This window comes from Leptonychotes weddellii, chromosome 15 (assembly GCF_054177405.1).
Source record: "Leptonychotes weddellii isolate Sample4059 chromosome 15, ASM5417740v2, whole genome shotgun sequence".
Classification (NCBI taxonomy): Eukaryota; Metazoa; Chordata; class Mammalia; order Carnivora; family Phocidae; genus Leptonychotes; species Leptonychotes weddellii.
Window position 1 is genome coordinate 14501738 of NC_138383.1, and position 24598 is coordinate 14526335.

Genomic DNA, 24598 nt, shown 5'->3' on the forward strand with positions numbered 1-24598 from the left:
TAAGGAGAGTAAAAGATTAACACACAAACAGGTCTTAATTATATGGCCCCTTTAATAAGTCAATACATCTTATGCTAAAGAGAAAATGCCATGTAAGTCAAATTTTGCTATCTTTTCAATGAGATTTTAAGAAGGAGCTCCAGCAGAAATGTACGAAGATATAAAGAAAACATGGCTAGAAAGCTGAAGGTACACATGGTTTTGAAAGGACATCAGAGAAGAATGTTTTCCCTTCTTGTCTCAAAATACCCGAAAGCAGGAATACAGTGGTATAGTGGATGTTAGTGTCTTCTTTAGGAACCACTAACGATGGGTCAGTGAGCTCACTACGTGTCCCACTGCACTAAAGGGAAGAGGACAAAAGAAGAGTCCAAGTCACTCCATTTCAATCTTTGTAAGACCCGAAACCTAGTCTAGCCGAGAGAAAAAATCACCTCATTTGTGAATTTTTATATCATCACAGACAAGACACATCATAAACACATTTAAATTTAGGAAGTCAGCAGCAGTTTCCTCTCAATAGAGAAATGGGGCAACATCAGATTGATGAAGATGGGGAGGAAGGGAAGGAGAGCACAGTAAAGACAAAATATTGCTTTCTAAAGCCTTAAATGAACGCAAGGATTTAGTTTTGTAAAAATCACTACAGATTTTTTTTTTTCCAAAAATTTAACTTACCTCAAAGTAATCACTAATTTTATGTCCCCTAGGAGTGCCTTTCCCTGAAAATGAAACCAAAGTAAGTATAGTTTTTCCAATAACATACGTAAACCATCATTCACTAAAATATACTATGTATTCAGTAACTGTATATGTTATCATAGATTCAAGTGTTGGCTTCACTTTTAACAAGTAAGCCAAATTACCTGTATCGTAAGAACAGAGACAGTTTCCTCATCTAATAAAAGACTTAATAAGCAGTGAAAAGAAGACTTTTTCTGAGATTGCCTTCTTTTAAGATTTGCTAATCTTTCTTTTATAATACACTAACAAACCTATGCTACAACTGTGAATCAAAATAAAACTAATTTATAGTCCATGCCCTCAATTAAGAGAACACAGAATTCAAAACAAACTCATCAGAACTAGAGGGTTTACTCTGTATCACAAAAAACTCTGTGACCATGTCACTTTGGGAGAATTTTTTCTCAAAAATAAAAATAATTTGTAGATTAAAAAAACAAGAAAAATGCAAAAAAAAAAAGACTACAACTTCCATTCCTCAGAGGGGTGGATGAAGCAAACCACTTACTCCCTCAATTATATACGGATATTTGGCATCAGAACCATCATATTTACAGATTTATCCCACTGGGTGCCAATGTTCAACTAAATAATTGCCACAGAAGAAAAAGAGGTAGAAACAGCCATGTAAATAAAACCATTTCTGGTTACCTATTATTAACAAATCACTGAGCTAATGCAAGATATGGTTAAAATGCCAATGTAACCTCTTTTCTGTATAATACATGCTTAGTCTGAAGAAAAACCTGTGGTGAGAAGATCGCTAACTTACAACAGGGAAAACGAGAGTCCCCAGAGAATTGACACTTTTGTCAGGTGTATATCAAATGGCAAGTCTATAATAAACAGCCTGGTATTCCCTTAAGGTACACAAATCTCCTTTGTTAGGAATCCCTGTATCTGAACTAATTATTTACTGTGAGTCGGAAAATTCTAAGTACATAAGAATTTAATATTTTTATTGGTGTGAAATTATTACTACCTTGGCTAGTTTCATATGGTTCAGCTTTTCTTTTCCGGTTTCGCTGGTCATTCTGTTTTTTCTCAGGAGTCTGTTAAATACCATATACATCACAATTAGCATTTTGTTAAATTTTTCACATTATGAAAATTAGAGAGTATGTACAAAATACTGAACTTAAAAGGCAATACAAGGCACAGACAAATCCTAAATCAGTGTGTCCTGGAGTTATGCAGTGCCGTCCTTCAACCCAGACTGGAAGTGTGGGAATATGTAAAGTCTCACAGTGGATGTGGCCTCTTACCTCTACTTCTTTATCACTCAAGGACCCCACGCTGCACAAGCTCTGGTTGGAAGACTCACTATTGAGTGGCCCCTGGAAAGGAAAAAAAAAAAAAAGGAATGAAAAGAAACTAATTTAAGATGACAGCAAAACTGAGGAAGGGCCTGCTGGTTATGATGTGTGAGGTCAAAGAAATCAAGAATTAACTGCAACACCTGCAAGTCAACTTGAAAAGAATTCAATCAACTATACTATGGTGCCCTCACGTGAAAATTCTCTAGGCTCAGTGGGTAGAGCATGCGACTCTTGATCTTAGGGCTGTAGGTTCAAGCCCCATGGTGGGTGTAGACATTACTTAAGAATAAAATCTTAAATGGGCGCCTGGGTGGCTCAGTTGGTTAAGCGTCTGCCTTCAGCTCAGGTCATGATCTTGGGATCCTGGGATCGAGCCCTGAGTTGGGCTCCCTGCTCAGCAGTGAGTCTGCTTCTCCCTCTCCCTCTGTCCCTCCTCCTGCTCATGTGCTCTCTGTCTCTCTCTGCCAAAAAAAAAAGATAAAATCTTAAAAAAAAAAAAAAAAAGAAGTGTAAAAAATAAAATCTTAAAAAAGAAAATTCTCTAGTTACTACTAATTTTCCTTTCCTTCACCAACTCTGTAGTCATGTGCAAATTTTCCCTTCTAGAGTACTTCCACATGTAGTGAATTCATTTTTTAAGGAAAACAGCAGGGGAAATAAATTCTCTCGGGCTCCTGTATCATACAGGCATCGTCTGAAAGTTGGTATGTTCAGGAGCATGTTAAGGGTTTCTTATGAAGAGTGGTCAGGGATCATAATGAAGGAAATGCTTTTCTGAGTCATGCTTTAAGGAGACATGACCACTAGCTCAAAAAAACAAAATTACAAGAGAATGACTCCTAGCCTCACAGTACAAGGAGCTCTCTGGCCCCGCTCCTCAGTGAAACTGGTGAAAATTATTTTAAAAAACAACCATTCAAAGCCTCTGAAAATGGTCCCTGAGGGGAAACAGTAAATGAAGAAAACAACTATTCAATAAAAATCTATGAAAATTCAGACTGAAAGGTCAAAGTCTGTGGTATTTGAACCAAGACCACTCTCACTCCTCCCCTCTCCCATATCAGCAAGGTTCCAGTTCTTGCTGTGGCCAAGAACACATGGCTCCCTCTTCCCCCAACTCTCAGTCCAAGAGCTTTCTTCCTGCAAGGAGCAGGACTGTCCCCAGCCCCATACTAAGTCCCAGGCAAGTACATCAAAAGCAGGGGCTCCCCCGTGTACAACCCCCATTTGTGGAACACAAGCTATACCTCAAGTGTGGCACACTAAGAACAGCGGGGCCCCAAACAGCTCTTCTCCCCAGCTTATGAGACGATGGTAGGTCCACATTAGAAGCAAGCTGCTGCATGCACCTCATTCCCACCCTACTCCCATCCCCCCACCCCCTCCAGCACTCAGCTCCCAGATCCAGAATGTCACTCAGAAAAGATTGCCATTGTCCCCATCCCCAGCTCCAGAACCCTGACTCATATTTTGCCTCAGGGAAAAGGCAAGAACACATGCTACCAAATCTCCTCCCAAAAGACTTGACTTCATATTCCCAAAAGAGCAGGGATAAGTTTAACTCTAAGGTATTCTCAAGAACAGTGGAAGTTGTGGTAAAAGGCAATTAGAAGATTTGTGAAGGTAATGAACATACAGCTTACACTGCAAGCCAGCTAGTTTGCAGAAAAGAACCCAAGAGTAAGACATTTGGGAGAAGTCCTCCTGGGGTCAGAACAAAATAGCAAACACTGACCTCAGAAACTCTTCCTTCCAAGGAGCCCCAATTTGATCTGATTAGTTTGTGGAGGAATTTAAGCCTCAGGGTATTGTTGAAAACAATAGAGCAATCTGGGCAATTAGTGGAATTTAACAGCTGGGTTGGTCAGGGAAAGAAAGCCCTATTAGTACCAGCCATCCCAGGGTGACTACAGACTTAAAGCTCTGTCTCCCTTAAAGCCACCACCAGAGGCTTGATGCTGGAGGAATGGAAAGAAAGAACAGACTTCACTAAAATAATCCAGTCACTAAACAAATAAACAAGCAAATAGCAGTAACAAGTCCCAAGACTGCGATGAAAAATCAGTATCCAGAGTTGGTACAATATATTATCTAAAATGACCAGTTTCCAACAAAAAATCATGAGGTGTGCAAAGAAATAGAAATGTATGACCCACATACCAGGAAAAAGAAAAAAGCAGGCAAAAGAAACTGCCTGAGAGTGACCAGAGGTTGAATTTAACAGAAAAATATTTCAAAATAGCCATTATAAATATGTTCACAGAGCCAAAGGAAACCATAATTAAAGCAGTAAGAAAGGTGTGAATGACAATGTTGCATCAAATAGAGAATATCAGTAGAAAGACAGAAATCATATATATTTTAAAAAAGGAATTCTGGAGTTGAAAACCACAATAACCTAAATAAAAAATGGGGGCGCCTGGGTGGTGCAGTCGGTTGGGCGTTTGCCTCTTTGTTTTGGCTCAAGTTGTGATCTCAGGAACCTGCGATCAAGCCCTGTATTGGGATCCTGGGATCGAGCCAGTTTACTTGGGATTCTCTCTCCCTTTCCCTCTGCCCCTCCCGCTCATAGGCACATGCAGACATTCTCTCTCTCTCTCTCTCTCAAATAAATAAATAAATAAATTTTTAAAAAAATGCACTAGAGAGGCTCAAGAGTAGAAGTGAAGTTGTCAGAAGAAATAATTAGCAAATCTGAAGACAGACCAATAGAAATTATGCAAGCTGAAAACCAGAGAGAAAATGGAAGAAAAAATAAACAGCTTCAGAGAAATGTGGGAAACTGTTAAGTACATCACCATGCACATAATTGGGGTACCAGAGAGAGAGGAGAGCAGGAAAGGAGCAGAAAAAAAAATATTCGAAGAAATAATGGCTGAAAACTTCTCAAATTTATTCAAAGCAATAACTTACTCATCCAGGAAGCTTAATAAACACAAAGAGACCCACAAACAGACACATCACAGGAAAACTGCTCAAAGGCAAAAAGACAGGAGAAAATCTTGAATCATTTTTTTTTTTTTAAGATTTTATTTATTTATTTGAGAGAGAGAATGAGAGACAGAGAGCATGAGAGGGAGGAGGGTCAGAGGGAGAAGCAGACTCCCTGCCGAGCAGGGAGCCCTATGCGGGACTCGATCCCGGGACTCCAGGATCACGGCCTGAGCCGAAGGCAGTCGCTTAACCAACTGAGCCACCCAGGCGCCCAGGAGAAAATCTTGAAAGCAGAAATATAACGCATCACTTACAAGGGAATCCCAATAAGATTAACAGCTGACTTCTGAGCAAAAATAATTTAAAAATGGGCAAAAGATCTGAACAGACATTTCTTCAAAGACTATATACACAAATGGTCAATAAGCACATGAAAAGAAGTTCAACATCATTAGCTAATGGGGAAATACAAATCAGAACCAAAATGAGACACCACTTCACACCTACTAGGATGGCTATATTAACAAAGACAGAAGAACGTGCTGGCAATGAGCACTGAGAAATGTACAGAATTGCTTAATCATTATATACCTGAAACCAATATAACACTGTGTTAATTATACCTGATTTTTTAAAAAAGTGATGGCAAGAAAGTGGAGAAATCGGAACCCTCATATAATGCTGGTGAGAACATAAAATGGTGCAGTTGCTTTCAAAAACAAGCAGTTCCTCAAACAATTACACACAATTAGTATATGACCCAGAACACTACTCCTTGGTATATAATGTAGAAAAATGAATATACACAAAAACTTGGACACAATAATATATAGCAGCATTATTCACAAAAGTCAAAAGGTAGAAACAACCCAAATATCCAAATGATAAATGGATAAACAAAATGTGGTATATCCATACAATGGAATATTACTTGGCCATAAAAAAGAATCAAGCATTGATACATGCTACAGTACAGATGAAGTTTGAAAACATTTGCTAAGTAAAAAAGTCACAACAGAGCACATATCAAATGATTCCATTCATATGAAAATCTAGACTAGGGAAAGCTAAGACAAAGCAAATTAGTGGTTGCTTAGGGTTGGGTGGGGGGGAGAGGGGGAATGGAGGTGACAGCTAAAGAATATTGGGGTTTTTTTGAGGTGATAAAAAATGTTCTCAACTGTGCTGATGGTTGTATGTATCCATGAATATACTAAAAAAAAAAAACAATGAACTGCACATTTTTAAAGGGGTAAATTGCACAGTAAATGAATTATATCTCAATAAAGCTGTTAAAAAAGTTACTAGGCTTAGTTCAGAAACAGTTTGCATTCCTACTAGTGTGTATTAAGTATTCCTTTCACCATATTCCTTTCACCATTAAAGCGCTACTTTTAAAGTATAATTAACACACAGTAACAGAGAGCTTCATAGTGAGATACTTGTGAAGCTGCAAAGAAAAATAATAAAGTGAGGGGCACCTGGGTGGCTCAGTTGGTTAAGCATCTGCCTTCGGCTCAGGTCATGATCTCAGGGTCCTGGGATTAAGTCCCGCATCTGGCTCCCTGCTTAGTGGGGAGCCTGCTTCTCCCTCTCCCTCTGCCACTTCCCCTGCTTGTGCTCTCTGCCAAATAAATAAAATCTTTTTAAAAAAAGAAAAAAGAAATTTAATAAAGTGAAACTAGGGAGAAGAAATCATGTGATTCCCAGTGATGACTCAACAAAAGTCTTAATCCTATAATGATACAGAGTTCCACGATGTTCTGAATGAGAAAAGTTTTATTTGCATAAGAATTCTACAATAATTTAAATTGAATATTCCTACGCCCAAATTTTAAAAATATTCTGTTCATGAATTACCTTTATTGTAACCATTATGAACCATTTTTCCCCTTGGATAGTAATAAAACCATATACTATATTTTAACTCTACAAACAAGACAGAACTGAAGAACCTAGTGTTTTACTCACAATTACTGATAATGAAAAACTATAAAGTGCCCATAACAGCGATGGACACTGTATTATCTGAAATGTCACACAAGAGGCCCAAGGATCCTTATGGTTCCTTGGGTATGTTTGTCTAACTGAAAGAAGAAAGGATTAAGAATTACTGAGTCAGGGGCGCCTGGGTGGCTCAGATGGTTAAGCATCTGCCTTCGGCTCAGGTCATGATCTCAGGGTCCTGGGATCGAGTCCCGCATCGGGCTCCCTGCTCCTTGGGAGCCTGCTTCTCCCTCTGCCTCTCTCTCTCTCTCTCTCTGTCTCTCATGAATAAATAAATAAAATCTAAAAAAAAAAAAAAAAAGAATTACTGAGTCCTCCCTTTTACTGTCCTTTTCTGAAGCACAGCATCCCAAATTATCATAAAATCTTTAGATTAAATTTAATTAGCAGGGATAAATGACAAATATTCCCTGTTCTAAAACAGCTTACTGTCTAGTAAGAGAGCTAACCAAAAGGTTTTAGGCAAACTGAATGTTATCTTTCAAAAATGTCACTCTCACTAAAAACAAACAAAAATGGCAGGGGAAACTCAACTAAGTTAAAAGAGGATAAAGGTATGTCTAAATTAAAATGAATGACCTTTGATTTGACCCTGAATATCAAAACAAGGCAAAACCAAACAGCTATAAAGGACATTACTGGGACAAAGGCAGAAACTGAATATGGACTATATATTAATCAAATGCTTTTACAAACTGGTCTATTAGTATCAGTTCCTCAATGGTTAATTTTCCCATTTGATGCATCTTTGTAATAAGGTGCTTTGTTTTTTTTTTTTTTAAAGATTTTATTTATTTGTGAGAGAGAGAATGAGAGACAGAGAGCATGAGAGGGAGGAGGGTCAGAGGGAGAAGCAGACTCCCTGCTGAGCAGGGAGCCCGACGCAGTACTCGATCCCGGGACTCCAGGATCATGACCTGAGCCGAAGGCAGTCGCTTAACCAACTGAGCCACCCAGGCACTCCTGTAATAAGGTGCTTTGTAAGTAAACTTACAAAGCATGAGTTCATGCTCAGCTTTGGGAGAGTCTTCCACATTTCAGGGGTTAAGGAGAAGTCCCAAAAGCAGTTTAATGTCTGCCTCTGCCAGTGGCCTATAACATTCATTAGTTCCCAAAACATTTATACATTAGTTGCCTTACCCAAGATTTCCACACAAGGTTGAAGTTTTCCATTTCTTGCAGGTGGCTTTTAAATTTTTTCTCTTTCTTTATTTTTTTTTTAAAGATTTTATTTATTTATTTGACAGAGAGAGAGTTAGCGAGAACAGGAACACAAGCAGGGGGAATGGGAGAGGGAGAAGCAGGCCTCCCACCGAGCAGGGAGCCTGATGTGGGGCTCGATCCCAGGACCCCGGGACCATGACCGGAGCCAAAGTCAGACGCTCAACGACTGAGCCACCCAGGCGCCCCTTCTCTTTCTTTTTAAAGTATTCTCTACACCCAATATGGGACTCGAACTCACGACCCTGAGATCAAGGGTCGCATGTTCTACCAAGTGAGCCAGTCAAGCACCCCATTTCCTGCAGGTGGCTTTAACAACAATCCAAATGTAAGTGGCTCACTTCTGTCCTACGTCCTGGGCCAGTGGGCAGTTTTACCAGTCCTAGTTCATAGGCAAAGTTTACCCCTTCCCAATTCCCAGCTTTACACAGATCCAGTTCAGGCCTTTGGCCTCAATTACCATCCCCAGGGGTAAATTAACCCCAAGGCATAAAAGTTTATGGACTATCAAGTTTAACTCCCATTCCACCACTGTAACATTGTCATATATATGAAGCTATAATAACTGGGATTCAATTTTTCTGATTTTTCTTATACTGCTGACATTCAGGAATTATGTAATTTTCATGTATTTCATTCAGTCACTTCACTGAATTATTATTCTTTCTAATCATCCGTTAAGTTTGTTCCTTTTGATTTAGTTGTCTAGATATAAAATCACAGCATTTAAAAATAGTAAGTTTGTATCTTCTTTTCCACAATTTATATATCTTGTTTCACATTTTACTGAACCGAATAAAACAACAGAAATAATAAGCATAAAGAATATTGTTTTGTTCTTTTTCAACATAACTCCGCTAGTGCTTTACACCATTAAAAGCTGTATTAAGACCTCTCTGATAGCCAAAATAATCCTGTAAAAGAACAAAGGTAGAGGTCTCCCACTTTCTGATTTCAAAACTTACTATAAAACTGTAATAATCAAAACAAGATGGCAATGGCATAAAGACAGACATACAGGGGCGCCTGGGTGGCTCAGTCATTAAGCATCTGCCTTCGGCTCAGGTCATGATCCCAGGGTCCTGGGATCGAGCCCCACATCAGGCTCCCTGCTTGGCAGGAAGCCTGCTTCTCCCTCTCCCACTCCCTCCGCTTGTGTTCCCTCTCTCGCTGTGTCTCTCTCTGTCAAATAAATAAATAAAATCTTAAAAAAAAAAAACAAAAACAGACAGACATACAGACAAATGGAATAAAACTGAAAGCCCCAAAATAAACCCTTGCATATATGGTCAAATGGTTCCCCCTCGGCCAATTTTTTCTTTGCGGATTTTTTTTTCACTTTTACTGAGATATAATTGATACACAGCTATGTGTAAATTTAAGGTGTAATGCATAATGACTTGATATAAGATGCTTTTCAACAAGGGTGCCAAGACCATTCAACGGTGAAAGAACAATCTTCTCAACAAATGGTGTTAGGAAAACTGGATATCCACATGCAAAAGAATGAAGTTGGACCCTTACCTTATACCACATACAGAAATTAACTCAAAATTGAGGACCCCAAAAGCACAGGCAACACCACCAAAAAATAGACAAATTGGACTATACCAAAATTAAAAACCTCTGTGCATCAAAGAACATGATCAACAGAGTAAAGAGGTAACCCACAGAATGGGAGAAAATATTTGCAAATCATATAGCCTATGATAAGGGGTTAATATCCAGAACAGACAAAGAATTCCTACCAATCAATAAGAACACAACAATGTGATTAAAAACTGGGCAGGGGCACCTGCTGGCTCAGTTGGTAGAGCTTGCTACTCTTGATCTTAGGGTCGTGAGTTCTAGTCCCATGTTGGGGATAGAATTTACTTAAAAAATAAAATAAAGAAAAGGACAAAGGACTTGAATAGACATTTCTTCAAAGATACACAAAAGGGCCAACAAGCACATGAAGAGATGCCACTAATCATTAGGGAAATGCAAATCAAAATTACAACGAAATACCATACCACCATGCACCCATTAGGATGGCTACTATCCAAAAAAAAGGAAAGTAATGAGTGCTAGCAAGGATGTGGATAAATTGGAACCTTTGTGCACTCTTAGTTAGAATGTAAAATGGTAAATTTTAAATGTATTTTACCACAATTAAAACTGTTCTAAAACACTGCATTAGGGCGCCTGGGTGGCTCAGCTGGTTAAGTGTCTGATTCTTGGTTTCAGCCCAGCTCATGATCTCAGGGTTGTGGGATCGAGCACAGAGCCTGCATGAGATTCTCTCCCCCTACCCCAGCTCATGTGCATGTGGACTCACGTTCTCTCTCTAATAAATAAATAAATATTTTTAAAAAACCGTATTGTTTTTTTAAATTAGAAAGCTGGGATGGTTACTGAGTTTATCCAAATGCTTTTTTAAGAGTTATTACTTATTTGCCATTGTAAGAATAGTAATAGCCAACACTTACACAGCTCTCGTAGGGGCTGGGCATTCTATATTAGCACATTTAATTCTCATGACTGATAAAAACAGACCCACACAAATATGCCCAACAAATTTTTGACAAAAGCACAATAACAATTTGATAGACTTTTCAACAAACTGGTGCTGGAGCAATCAGCCATACACAGACAAAAATATGAACCTCAACTTAAACCTCATTTAACTTATTTAAAAAATTAACTCAAACGGGATCAAGAACTTAAATGTAGGGCCATGTGGGTGGCTCAGTCAGTTAAGCATCTGCCTTTGGCTCAGGTCATGATCCCAGGGCCCTGGGATCGAGTCTCGCATCAGGCTCCCTGCTCTGCAGTTGGTTAAGCCTCTGCAGGGAGCCTGCTTCTCCCTCTCCCGCTCCCTCTGCTTGTGTTCCCTCTCTCGCTGTGTCTCTCTCTGTCAAGTAAATAAATAAAATCTTAAAAACAAATAAAAATAAATAAACTTAAAAAAAAGAACTTATATGTAAAACAAAATCATAAAATGTTTAGGGAAAAAAATGGGAGAAAATCTTCACAACACAGGACTAGGTGAAAAGGTCTTAGACTTGACACCAAAATCTCGATCTATAAAAGGAAAAATTAATATATGAAGCCTCCTCAAAATGAAAAACTTCTACGCAGCAAAAGACCTTGTAGGACAAAGAGAAAAATCATAGACTAAAAGAAAGTATTTCCTGACCACATATCAGGCAAAGGGCTTAAAATTAGACTATATAAAAAACTCAAAACTCAATAAATTTTTAATCCAATTAGAAAACGGGCAAAAGACATGAACAGCCATTTCACTGACAAACATATAAAGGTGGGCTAATAAGCATGAGAAAGATGTTCAACATCATTAGCCACTAGGGATATACAAATTCAAACCACAATTAAATTTTTTATACACCTATCAGAATACTAAAATAAAATATAGTGACAAGACTAAATGCTGGCAAGTAAACAGAAAAACTGAATCACTCATACACTGCTGGTGAGAATGTAAAAAGGTACAGTCAATTGGAAAATTATTTGCCAGTTTCTTTTAAAATAAAAATGTACTAAAACATAAAATGTACATATCATATCCCAGGAACTGTTTACTACTGGACATTTGTTCCAGAGAAATAATGTTGATGTAAAAGCCTGTACACAAATGTTCATAATGATTTTATTCTTAATAGCCAAACCCTCAAAATCTATAAAGAACTCATCAAACTCAACACCCCAAAACCAAATAATCCGTTAAGAAATGGGCAGGAGGGGAGAAGATATTTGCAAATGACATATTAGATAAAGGGTTAGTAACCAAATCTACAAAGAACTTACAAAACCAACACCCGTGATAACCAAAACCTGGAAAGAAATCAAATGCCCTTCAATGGGTAAATGGTTAACAATTGTGGTATATCCACACCATGGAATACTACTCAGCAATAAAAAGGAATGAACTATTTGTACATGCAACAACTTAGATGGACTTCAAGGAAATTATGCCAAGTAAAAAAAAGCCAATCCCTCTGGGGCACCTGGGTGGCTCAGTTGGTTAAGCATCTGCCTTTGGCTAAGGTCACGGTCCCAGGGTCTTGGCATTGAGCCCCATGTTGGGCTCCCTGCTCAGTAGAGGAGTCTGCTTCTCCCTCTCCCTCCCCCACTCATGTTCTCTCTTGCTCGCTCTCTCAAATAAATAAAATCTTAAAAAAAACCCGATCTCCAAAGAATATATACTTTATGATTCCATTTTTATATTTTATATTATACATATACATATATGTACTTCCTGAAATAATGAATTTATAGGGATGGAAACAGATTAGTGGTTGTCAGGAGTTAGGATTTCAAGGAAGAGTAGGCAGGGGTGAATACAAAGGAGTAGCAAGAGAGCCTTGTGATGGAACAGTTCTGCACCTTGACTGTGGTTACAAGAAGCTACACAAATGATGAAAGTACATAGATGTGCACATTCACATACACAAATGGTGGGTGTATCATGTGAAATCTGAATGAGTTGTGTGGATTTTACCAATGTCAATTTCCTGGTTTTGGTACCGTACCATAATTATGCAAGATGGTTACACTGGCGGAAGAAGAATACATGAAACCTCCCTGTACAATTTTTGCAATTCCCTTTGTATCTGTAATTATTTTGAAATAAAAAGTTTTTATGAGTTTTTATTTTTTATGTATTATTTACTTGCTATAGTTAAGTAATAATGATAAATGATACTTAGCTAACAATTGCTACATAGGCAAAGCATTATATAGCACATTTAATCCTGGTAACAACCTGTTATGGGCTCAACTGTGTCCACCTCAAATTTCTGTTGAAGCCCTAACCCCCAGTACATCAGAATGTATTTGGAGAATAGGGCCTTTAAAGAAGTAATTAGGTTAAAATAGGATTGTTAGGGTGGGCCCTAATCCAATATAACTGATAGGACACAGAGACACCAGACATGCAAACACACTGAGGAAAGTTCATATTGAGAACACAGTGAAAAGGTGGCCATCTGTAAGCCAAGGAGGGAAAGTCTAAAAAAAAAAACCCAGCCCAGCTAAAATCTTGATCTTGGACTTCTAGCCTCCAGAATAGTGAAAAATAATTTTCTGTTTTTTAAACCACCCAGTCCATTAGGGCAGCCCTAGCAAACTAATGCACAACCTTGTAAGATTGCTGCTATAATTACTCTTATTTATAGATGAAAAAACTGTAAGAAAACTTAGTGAATTCCCCAATATCACACAGCTGGTAAGAAGCAGAGACAGGAGGGGCGCCTGGGTGGCTCAGTTGGTTAAGCGTCTGCCTTTGGCTCAGGTCATGATCCCAGGGTCCTGGGATAGAGCCCCACGTCGGACTCTGTGCTCAGGGGGAATCTGCATCTCCCTCTTCCCTTCCCCTTACTCATGCTCTCTTTCTCAATCAAGTAAATAAAATCTTTAAAAAATAAAATTAAAAAAGCAGAGCCAGGATCTAGACCTAAGCAATGTGGCTTCAAAATATGTACTACTAGCCTTTGAGCTATACTAACTCTAGCATATTAATCAATTCTTAAAATAACGAACCTGTCTGGCATTTTTAGGATAAACTACCTGAAACATAAAAAAAAGGAATTATTGGGGCGCCTGGGTGGCTCAGTTGGTTAAGCGACTGCCTTCGGCTCAGGTCATGATCCTGGAGTCCCGGGATCGAGTCCCGCATCGGGCTCCCTGCTCAGCGGGGAGTCTGCTTCTCCCTCTGACCCTCCCCCCTCTCATGTGCTCTCTCTCTCTCATTCTCTCTCAAATAAATAAAATCTTTAAAAAAAAAGAAAAAAAAGGGAATTATCTCCTAGCCATGTGCTAGTAGTTTTATTTGAATTTAAACATCTATATATTTATAAATGAGATTAGGCTATACTTTTAATTCCTCATATTTGTCAGATTTTGCTACTGGAGTTTATTACTTCTATGTTATTATTTAACATGAAAACTATCTAGGATAGGATAGGATAGAATAGGATAGACCACCAATAACTAGGTAGTGGATTTTTGCCCTACTTCAAAGAATAAGACAGGGAGGAAAAAATCATTTTATAATCTTGATTTTTCCTTGGTTATAGGAATCTATCTTGATTTTTTTTTTAAAAAGATTTTATTTATTTATTTGACAGAGAGAGAGAGCACAAGTAGGCAGAGAGGCAGGCAGAGGGAGCGGGAGAAGCAGGCTCTCTGCTGAGCAGGGAACCCGATGCGGAGCTCGATCCCAGGACCCCAGGATCATGACCTGAGCCGAAGGCAGCCGCTTAACCAACTGAGCCACCCAGGTGCCCCGGAATCTATCCTGATTTTTACATCTTATTTTGTCAACATGAATTCCTACTCTGAATTAAATTATTTACTCTGCTGAGACTTTCATATTAATAGGATATAACGCATCCATTTCCAGTTTTTTCACTTTGTAGGTCCTCACTTAGTAGGTATCTTTTGTTATACCCAATTTTTTCCCTCAATTTTTCCTGCTGTTCCCCAATTTTCCAACTCTGGATTAATTCCTAGTCTTCTGTTTTGGAATATATTTTATTTTGTTCTCTGTTTCTTTTTTAAAATTTTTCTGAAGCCTTAAATTCTAACGGTAAACTCATACTCTTGTATGTTAAGTATGTTTTCATCCACATTAGGTTAACTTTAATAACTACATCATATTTCTCACTTATTTTCTAAGTAAAACAGTCTGTCACTTGATATTTGATATACAATAGCTGAGAAGAACACTTACTAACATCCAAGTCACTGGGGAGGGAAAACTGTCCAAAGAGTCATCTCAGGCTCAAAGAGAAGCTAGAAATAATTTTTTTTTAATTAATTTATTTGACACAGAGAGACACAGCGAGAGAGGGAACACAAGCAGGGGGAGTGGGAGAGGGAGAAGCAGGCTCTCCACTGAGCCCCCCGATGCGGGGCTCGATCCCAGGACCCTGGGATCATGACCTGAGCCGAAGGCAGACACTTAACAACTGAGCCACCCAGGCGCCCCTAGAAATAATTTTTTTTAACAATGTATGATAATAAGACTCCTTAGCAAAAGCCCCATTTTCTATGCCAACATTTAAACTATTTACCCCTGTGCCCTGCTACTAATCCTTTTTTCAAAGTAAAAAACCAAATGGAAGTTTTAAAAAATAGACAATTTTCTTGTTTTAAAAGAAGTATGGTTTCCAAAAACAAAATAAAACTCATTTCTAATATACTTAAAAATGTACTTTTGGGGGGGGCTTAAAAAATACTTTAGTTACAAGCCTAAAAAAAACTTCATTTTTAAATTATAAAACCATGAAAATTGAGATTAAGATACAAATGTTGACAACCAGCTTTTAGCACATGAATAAAGCCCATGTAAACTAAGAAAAACTTGTAGAAGTAGGGACCAAAGGTTAATCTTTTCACTCCAGTAAAAATTTAAAATGTCAACATTTGTTGAGTTTCTAAAGTTCTCATTTCCTCCTTGGACTAAACTGGCATGTTAAAAGGAATTAGGAATTGAGAACAGCAGACAAAAGTTAAACTTGATTAAGTATAGAGGAACACAGCTGATGAAAGGGTCAAACTACCTGAGGTAGTAAAGATAATCCATTAAAGGCTATACCTAATGGAAATTAAAACTAAGGGTCTCCAAAGGGGAACCCTCTTGCATGGTTGGTGGGAATGCAAACTGGTGAGCCACTCTGGAAATTCCTCAGAAAGTCAGAAATGGAACTACCCTACCACGTAGCAGGTGCACTACTAGGTATTTACCCAAAGGATACAAAAATACAGATTCGAAGGGGTACATGCACACCAATGTTTTTAGTAGCATTATCAACAATAGCCAAAGTATGTAAAGAACCCAAGTGTCCATCAACTGATGAATGGATAAAGAAGATGTGTGTGTGTGTGTAGACACACACACATACACACACACACACAATACTACTCAGCCATCAAAAAGAATGAAATCTTGCCATTTGCAACTATGTGGATGGAACTAGAGTGTATTGTGTATTTATGCTAAGTGAAATAAGTCAGAGAAAGACAAATACCGTATGATTTCACTCATGTGGAATTTAAGAAACAAAACAGGTGAACACAGGGTAAGGGAAAGAAAAATAAATTTAACAGAGAGGGAGGCAAACCATAAGAGACTTTTTAAAAAAGATTTTATTTATTTGACAGAGAGAGAGCACAAGCAGGGAGAGTAGGAGGGAGTTGGAGAAGCAGGCTCCCCACTGAGCAGGGAGCCAGACATAAGGCTTGATCCCAGGACCCCAGGATCATGATTCGAGCTGAAGTCAGACGCTTAACCGACTAAGCCACCCAGGGGCCCCATAAGAGACTCTCAACCACAGGGAACAAGTTGAGGGTTATTGGAAGATGGTGGGGCAGGGGGAGGGGGATGGGCTAAATGGGTGATGGGCATTAAGGAGTACACTTGTTGCAATGAGCACTGGGTGTTATATATAAGTGACAAATCACTAAATTCTACTCCTGAAACCAATACTACACTATATATCAACTAATCTGAATTTAAATAAAAACTTGGAAGGAAAAAATAAAAACTAAGGGTCTCCTTACTTTTTTTTAGTCATCAGTAGCACCACCTTTTCATACCATAGCAGAGTCAAGGCAGCAATCTGAACAGTCAGACTCCCAGAGACCTCGGGCACTGACTAGTTGATCAGTGTTCCTAGCAGTTAAATAGATGGGAAGTCTGCTAAATTCTTACCTGATCGGTATAAGCAGGAGAGTCTAAGTCAAGTGAACAAAAGCATAACTTCAATCATTAAAAACACAGAGCCAGGGCCCCTAAATCAGTCCCAATATTTGAGTCACTTTATAGACCCAGAACCAGTGAATAAAGGGGTCTCCTTGAGGAAGGATCCCACTATACCACCACAACTTCACACCTTAATCTTTCTCCCCGAAAGCTTTCCCCAAAAGGACTACCACTGCCATTTACCAAGGTGATTCTGCATGGGGGAAAATGAAATAATCGAAAGACTCTTTGAGCATTACGAGACACTGGCTCTGTCTCTGAACAGACACTAATTCCAGAAAACCCAAAACATCACTGTGGTCCACCAGTCAGAAGAGGGGCTTATAGATGTCAGCTGATCAGTGGAATCTTAGTTCAGGTCCACCTAACAGTGGTTCATGAACACTGATATGGTTATTTCCCCAGGTTGAGAATGCATAATTAGAATAAACATACTCAGCAACTGGCAGAATCCCATTACTTCCAGAATGTTCCCAATTTAGCAGGGAGCACCGTACCCTTTTAACTTATAAAATTATCTTCAGCAACACTCTCAAGAAAAATTTTTAAAAGAACAAAATCAATTTTATGTATTTAAAAACTGGCGGCACCATTTCAATCTATTCCAATATAACTTTTATAAGCTGAGGAAACTGAGGTAGCTCCTTTACTATAATAATCAATCTCAATTCCAAGTGAAGCTATCTAATCTAGAAAACCAGAAAAAAATGTTCAAGTGAATCAACTGGCTTAACTCTAATAATAACTGTAGCAAACATACTTGGGTAGCATAAGTACAATGATGTTCATTTTTTACTTCCATTTAATTATGACCAAAGTGGGGTGATTTTATTGTATAGCCGAAACTAATATAATGTTGTATGTCAATTACAACTCATTAAAGAAAGCCTTCATTAAGCATACACTTATGATGAACACTGAGTAATATAAAGAACTGTTGAATCACTAATTGTACACCTGAAATTAATATAACACTATGTTAACTATATTGTGGAATTAAAAACTTAATAAAAAAAAACAACCTCCTCCCAAATGAAAAATCAGATTAACTGAAATTTATAGTGAATATACGAGGTCAAAACAACAAAGGCAGCCTTTAACCCCCCCAAAAAAAGTTATTTTAAATAATAATTATGTTTTAGTAAGGAAACAAAAATATTACAATACACTGTCAAGAAAATCCTTAATTAATATTAATGATTTTTAGTAATATTTAGTCATGCCAAATCCTTATCATGTAATTTAATAATATCCATTTCCAGACAACAAGCAAGCTCAACAGTAAGAAGAAAAACAAAAAATCCTTTAACTGTCTTCTCTCCTGGAAACCTCCTTATAAAAGTCTGCACAATTCACTCCAGATCTGATGCATATAACAAAAAGAAAAAAAAACAGATAATAACGTGTCAGCAAGGATATCTCTCATGCACTGCTGGTGGGGATATAAAATGGTGCAGCCACAATGGAAAAGTCTGGCAGCTCTTAAATTGGTTAAATTAATAACTGAAAAAAAAGATCCTTAAAGTTTTACATTAGCTCCAGCCTTTAACAGAGTATCTCTTAACCATAAGATCCTGCAATTCCACCCTTAGGAATACAGCCAAGAGAAATGAAAACATATGTGCACCCAGAAATACATACATGAATATTCACAGCATCATTATTCATAATAGCCAAAAAATGGGAAAAAACCCAAATGTCCATCAAACTGAAGAATGGGTAAAAAAAAAAATACATGGCATATTCATACAGTGAAGTATTATTTGGCAATAAAAAGACAAATTACTGATACATGCTATAACATGAATGAACCTTGGAAACGGAAAATGATGCTAAATGAAAGAAGCCACTCACAAAGGGCCACATACTGTATGATTCCATTTACGTGAAATGCTCAGAATATGCAAACAGAGACAAAAAATGGACTGGTGGTTGACTAGATTTGAGAGGGATGGGGGTTTTGAGGGTGACATCTAAGGCATAAAGGTTTCTCTTTGAGGTGATAAAATGTTCTAAAACTGATTGTGGTAATGGTTGCACAATTTTGTAAATATACTGACCCACTGAACTGTATGCTTTATTTTTATTTTTTTTAATATTTTATTTATTTATTTGAGAGAGAGAGAAGGAGAGCACATGAGCAGAGGGAGAAGCAGGCTCCCCACTGAGCAGGGAGCCCGATTCGGGAGGACTTGATCCCAGGATCCTGAGATCACAACCTGAGCCGAAGGCAGACGTTTACCGACTGAGCCACCCAGGCGCCCTGAATTGTACACTTTAACTGATGAAGTGTATGTTGTGTGAATCGTATCTCTATAAGGATGTTAAAAAAAAAAAAAGATCCAGTGCAATTCTGCTAGATACAGGAAGTACTTACAACCATGGGAGGTACCGCGACTATGGTAGACAGAGAAGAGCATCAAACATAATCCTGCCCTCCAGAGCTTCCTGATCATCTATGGAAAGGATTAGGTTTTCTCCCTCTAATTTTCAAATCCTTTATCTCATTTCATATATTTTTAAATTTTTTAAAAAGATTTATTTATTTATTCTAGAGAGAGAGGGCACGGGCAAGCAGGGGCAGAGGGAGAGAGACTCTTTGCAAGCAGACTCCCCACTCAATCTAATGACTGTGAGATCACGACCTGACCTGAGCAGAAACCAAGAGTCAGACACCGAACCCACTGAGCCACCCAGGTGCCCCTATTTTTTTTTTTTAAGTAGGCTCCATGCCCAGTGTGGGGCTTGAACTCATGACCCTGAGATCAAGAGTCCCATGCTCCACTGGCTGAACCAGCCAGACGCCCCCTCATATTTCTTTAAATAAGGGACAAAGCACTGTCCTAACATATGTGTTTATAGGATGACTGTTTAAAGAACATGTAGCCACACCTAAATGGTAGATCTCAAAATCACCTGTTGCATGAAAAATAAACAAGTTGCAGAACAATAATAGTATGATTCAATTTCTGTAAAAATTACACACAAAAATCAGTAATGTTTTCTATGCATAAATATATATGCAAGTGGATAAATACAGTATTTAAAAAAATCTAGATAGATACATCTCAAACTTCTCAGAGCAATTACAGTTCTCATTATTACAAAAGTATGCATGCATTCCTTATATAACTAAAAATTAATCATTAAAAAACTAAATATAAGGGAAAGGAATATGACTTCAACATATGTAGAAGCAACAATCATATGGACTACTATGTATTTCATTATAAAGCTTGCAATTTAGCTTCAGCCTTTGTCCTTATGCTTGGAAAATCCTTTATAGATTAAAAACTACAAGTTCAGGGGCGCCTGGGTGGCTCAGTCGTTAAGCGTCTGCCTTCGGCTCAGGTCATGATCCCAAGGTCCTGGGATCGAGCCCGGCATCCGGCTCCCTGCTCAGCGGGAAGCCTACTTCTCCCTCTCCCACTCCCCCTGCTTGTGTTCCCTCTCTCGCTGTGTCTCTGTCAAAGAAATAAATAAATCTTTAAAAAAAACCAAACAAACAAACTACAAGTTCAGGGGCGCCTGGGTGGCTCAGTCGGTTAAGTGTCTGCCTTCGGCCCAGGTCATGATCCCAGGGTCCTGGGACTGAGTCCCACATCAGGCTCCCTGCTCAGCGGGGAGTCTGCTTGTCCCTCTCCCTCTGCCCGGCTCGTGCTCTGTCTCTCACAAATAAATAAAATCTTTAAAAAATTAAGAAATAAAAACTACAAATTCAATATTTAGACAGAAAGGAGAAGTTCTGTAGAAAATCCTGGGGGCACATTCATAGTAAAGACAACACAGAAGAAATGGTCTTAAGAACAAAAATATCAAGATCACTATAATCCAGATTTCAAATATCCAAGAAGTACATAACCCTGAAGAAAGTTTGATGATCAGTAAGTTTAAGTTCCTGGCTTTTACTGTTTTGAAGAGATCATTAATTAATCTGTAAGAAACAAACCTACTACCATCTCCTAGAGGAAACTATAACAAAATTTCCATTGCAGAGCCCAATATATTGGTATATTGATTGTGGCACAACCTTTAGCAAGTCAACTGCTCTCTCTCAGCCTCAATTTACTCATCTGTAAAAAGCCAGGCAGACCAAAAAGAAAAAAAAAGAAAAAGCCAGGCAGATAACCCTAATGCACCTCTCTGCCCCTTCAAAAGCTAGAATTTAACACAGTAATTTTTTAAGTTTATATAATCCATGACTCTACCTCCTACATATACATCTTAGCCATTCCCAGTTTCTACCTATCTAGTCTGGGAAAAGATAATTCAGAGATTTTCCACTAAGGCGTGGCAATCTCATTTACTCACCCTCCAATTCCAATTCCAAAAATTACACTACTAACCTATCATCAAGATGGTAGGTACATTTGGTATAATCCATGTAAATACTCTTAGCTAGGTCACTGTTACTTAGACCCCTAAAGCACATTATTTCCTAAGGCACATGATGGCTCATGGCTCAGAGTTAAGCACAGCAATTAAAAAACATAAAACTGGTGTCTTGGGGTACACCTGGGTGGCTCATGTGGTTAAGCGTCCAACTCTTGATCTCAGCTCAGGTCTCAATCTCAGGGTCATGAGTTTAAGTCCCGCACTGGGCTCCATACTGGATGTGGAGCTTACTTAAAACAAAAAAAAACAGGGCACCTGGGTGGCTCAGTCGTTAAGTGTCTGCCTTCTGCTCAGGTCATGATCCCAGGGTTCTGGGATCGAGCCCCGCATAGGGCTCCCTGCTCCGCGGGAAGCCTGCTTCTCCCTCTCCCACTCCCCCTGCTTGTGTTCCCTCTCTCACTGGTCTCTCTCTGTCAAATAAATAAATAAAAACTTTAAAAAAAAACCAAACTAATGTCTTAACATATCAGCTGTGAGGAGTATCACAAATTACATCCCTGACTTTTTTTTCTGAGTGATTTACTGTGATTTACCGTTAAAATAAGGAATTCAAAGTTAGCACTGGAAAAATTAATCTCACTTACTTGCATTTCCTGAATGGGAAAGAATGGGATGGCCGAGGAGCGTGAGCAATAGAAAAATTATTGAGAACAGCTGGTACCAACAGTTTAAAATCAGATAGGGGGGCGCCTGGGTGGCTCAGTCGTTAAGCGTCTGCCTTCGGCTCAGGTCAGGATCCCAGGGTCCTGGAATCGAGCCCCACATCGAGCTCCCTGCTCCACGGGGAGCCTGCTTCTCCCTCTCCCACTCCCCCTGCTTGTGTTCCCTCTCTTGCTGTGTCTCTCTGTCAAATAAATAAATAAAATCTTTAAAAAAAATTAAAATAAATAAAAATAAAATAAAATCAGATAGGTGTGGGACTGAATCACTGAGTCACTGTATGAAACAAGGCAAATCACTCTATGACATATGAGCTCTGGTCTTCTCAACTGTGATAAAAAAGAAGACCCACCTTAGGGATACTGCAAGGATTAAATAAAATAATACTATATATTGGGGAGGGAGGAAAACAATGCCTGAAATATAGGTGGTACTCGATGAAGATTAGTTATTGCTTTCCCCCTCTCTGGGAGTTCAGGAGGATATTTAAGGTACATCTTTAACATGAAACTTTAGCCAACTAACCAACCAGTTTTGTGGGGTTTTTTTTCTTCACATTGCTATCAGTTTTGCACAACTTAATGTCTATCCCAGTAGCACTGTAAAAAGGACTCATCGCTAGGACAAAGGTGTACATCCTTTTTTTAAATTTTTTTTTAAGATTATTTATTTGGCAGAGAGAGACACAGCTAGAGAGGGAACACAAGCAGGGGAAGTGGGAGAGGGAGTAGCAGGCTTCCCGCGGAGCATGGAGCCAGATGTGGGGCTCGATCCCAGGATCCCGGGATCATGACCTGAGCAGAAGGCAGACGCTTAACGCCTGAGCCACCCAGGCGCCCCTCCTTTTTTTAAAATCATGATATGTGTACTCTTTAATCTCTATTCTCTATTTCCCCCACCTGTTAACCCACCTCCCCTCTGGTAACCATCAGTTTGTTCTCCATAGTTAAGAGTCTGTTTTTTGGTTTATCTCTCTCTCCCTCTTTTTTTCCTTTGCTCATTTGTTCTGTTTCTTTCTTTTTTTTTTTTTAAAGATTTATTTACTTATTTTTAGATGGGGAGGGGCAGAGGGAGAAGAGTCTTTTTTTTTTTTTTTTTAAGATTTTATTTATTTATTTGAGAGAGAGCACATGAGAGGGGGGAGGGTCGGAGGGAGAAGCAGACTCCCTGCAGAGCAGGGAGCCCGATGCGGGACTCGATCCAGGGACTCCAGGATCATGACCTGAGCTGAAGGCAGTCACCCAACCAACTGAGCCACCCAGGCGCTGTTCTGTTTCTTAAATTCCACATGAGTGAAAGCATGTGGTATTTGTCTTTCTCTGAATGACTTATTTCGCTTAGCATTATACTCTCTAGCTCCATCCATGTTGTTGCAAATGGCAAGATTTCATTCTTTTTTATGACTGAATTCCATTATATCTATATACCATACCTTCTTTATCCATTCATCTACTGATGGATACTTGGGATACTTCCATAGACTGGCTATTGTAAATAATGCTGCAATAAACACAGGGGTGCATGTATCCCTCTGAATTCATGTTTTTTTATTTTTCAGGTAAATACCCAGTAGTGCAATTCCTGTATCACAGGGTAGTTCTAGTTTTAATTTTTTGAGGAACCTCCATACTCTTTTCCACAATGACCAATTGCATTCCAGTTTTAATCACCCTTTAAACTGTCAAGCCTGTATTACAATAAAATGGTTTGCCTCACACAGAGGTCAGATTATTCAGCAAGTTGCAATATTTCAGATATAACTAAAAGGTAAAGACTTTGAACCATTCACCTAAATTAAAAATGCAGGGTGCCTGCCTGGCTCAGTTGGTAAAGCATATGACTCTTGATCTCGGGGTCATGAGCTCAAGCCCCACATTGGGTGTAGTTTAATTTAGAAATGCTAAACCAGGGGCCCTGGCTGGCTCAGTGAGCAGAACATGCAACTCTTGATCTTGGGGTTGTGAGTTTGAGCCACAGGTTGGGTATCAAGATTACTTAAACAAATGAATGTACTATAATCCTTTGTACTCCAAAGCCCTCACCAATGAAATGAGAATACAAGGTAACTTCTATTACAAAGAGTTCTAGTGCTCACTTCGGCAGCACATATACTAAAATTGGAACAATACAGAGAAGATTAGCATGGCCTCTGCACAAGGATGACAAGCAAATTCATGAAGTGTTCCATATTTTTACAATCTCAGGGTTGCTGGGGGGTGGGGTGGGTAGAGGGATGGGGTAACTGGATGATGGACATTGGGGAGGGTATGTGTTGTAATGAGCACTGGGTATTATGTAGGACCAATGAATCACAGACCTGTACCCCTGAAACAAATAATACATTATATGTTAATTGAATTTAAATTTAAAACATTAAAAAAATAAAAAATAAAGTGGGAAAAAACACAAGGAATTCTAACAAATACTCTCACTAATGCAAGATATGTTAAGAAAAAAAAAAGAAGAAGAAGAAGGTAGCGGGAGGGGAGGAATGAAGCGGGGGAATTCGGAGGGGTGGACGAACCATGAGAGACGATGGACTCTGAAA

General features: G+C 38.7%; 1 protein-coding gene and 1 non-coding gene across 9 annotated transcripts in view; one reads left to right on the forward strand and one right to left on the reverse strand.

Annotated features, from left to right (window-relative positions):
* The window catches only part of TLK2 (tousled like kinase 2), a 115382-nt gene that overhangs the window by 68111 nt on the left and 22673 nt on the right, over positions 1-24598 (reverse strand). For all 8 annotated transcript variants that reach the window (XM_081804752.1, XM_081804751.1, XM_081804750.1 and 5 more), the window contains exons 3-5: positions 2010-2081; positions 1727-1796; positions 679-722 (exon numbers count right to left, since the gene is read on the reverse strand). In XM_081804752.1, coding sequence (XP_081660878.1) covers positions 679-722; positions 1727-1796; positions 2010-2081 — 186 coding nt within the window. The remainder of the gene's footprint in view (positions 1-678; positions 723-1726; positions 1797-2009; positions 2082-24598) is intronic.
* LOC115941296 (U6 spliceosomal RNA) lies at positions 24138-24244 on the forward strand. The gene has a single exon (XR_004076052.1). It is a non-coding gene; the product is annotated as a U6 spliceosomal RNA (small nuclear RNA).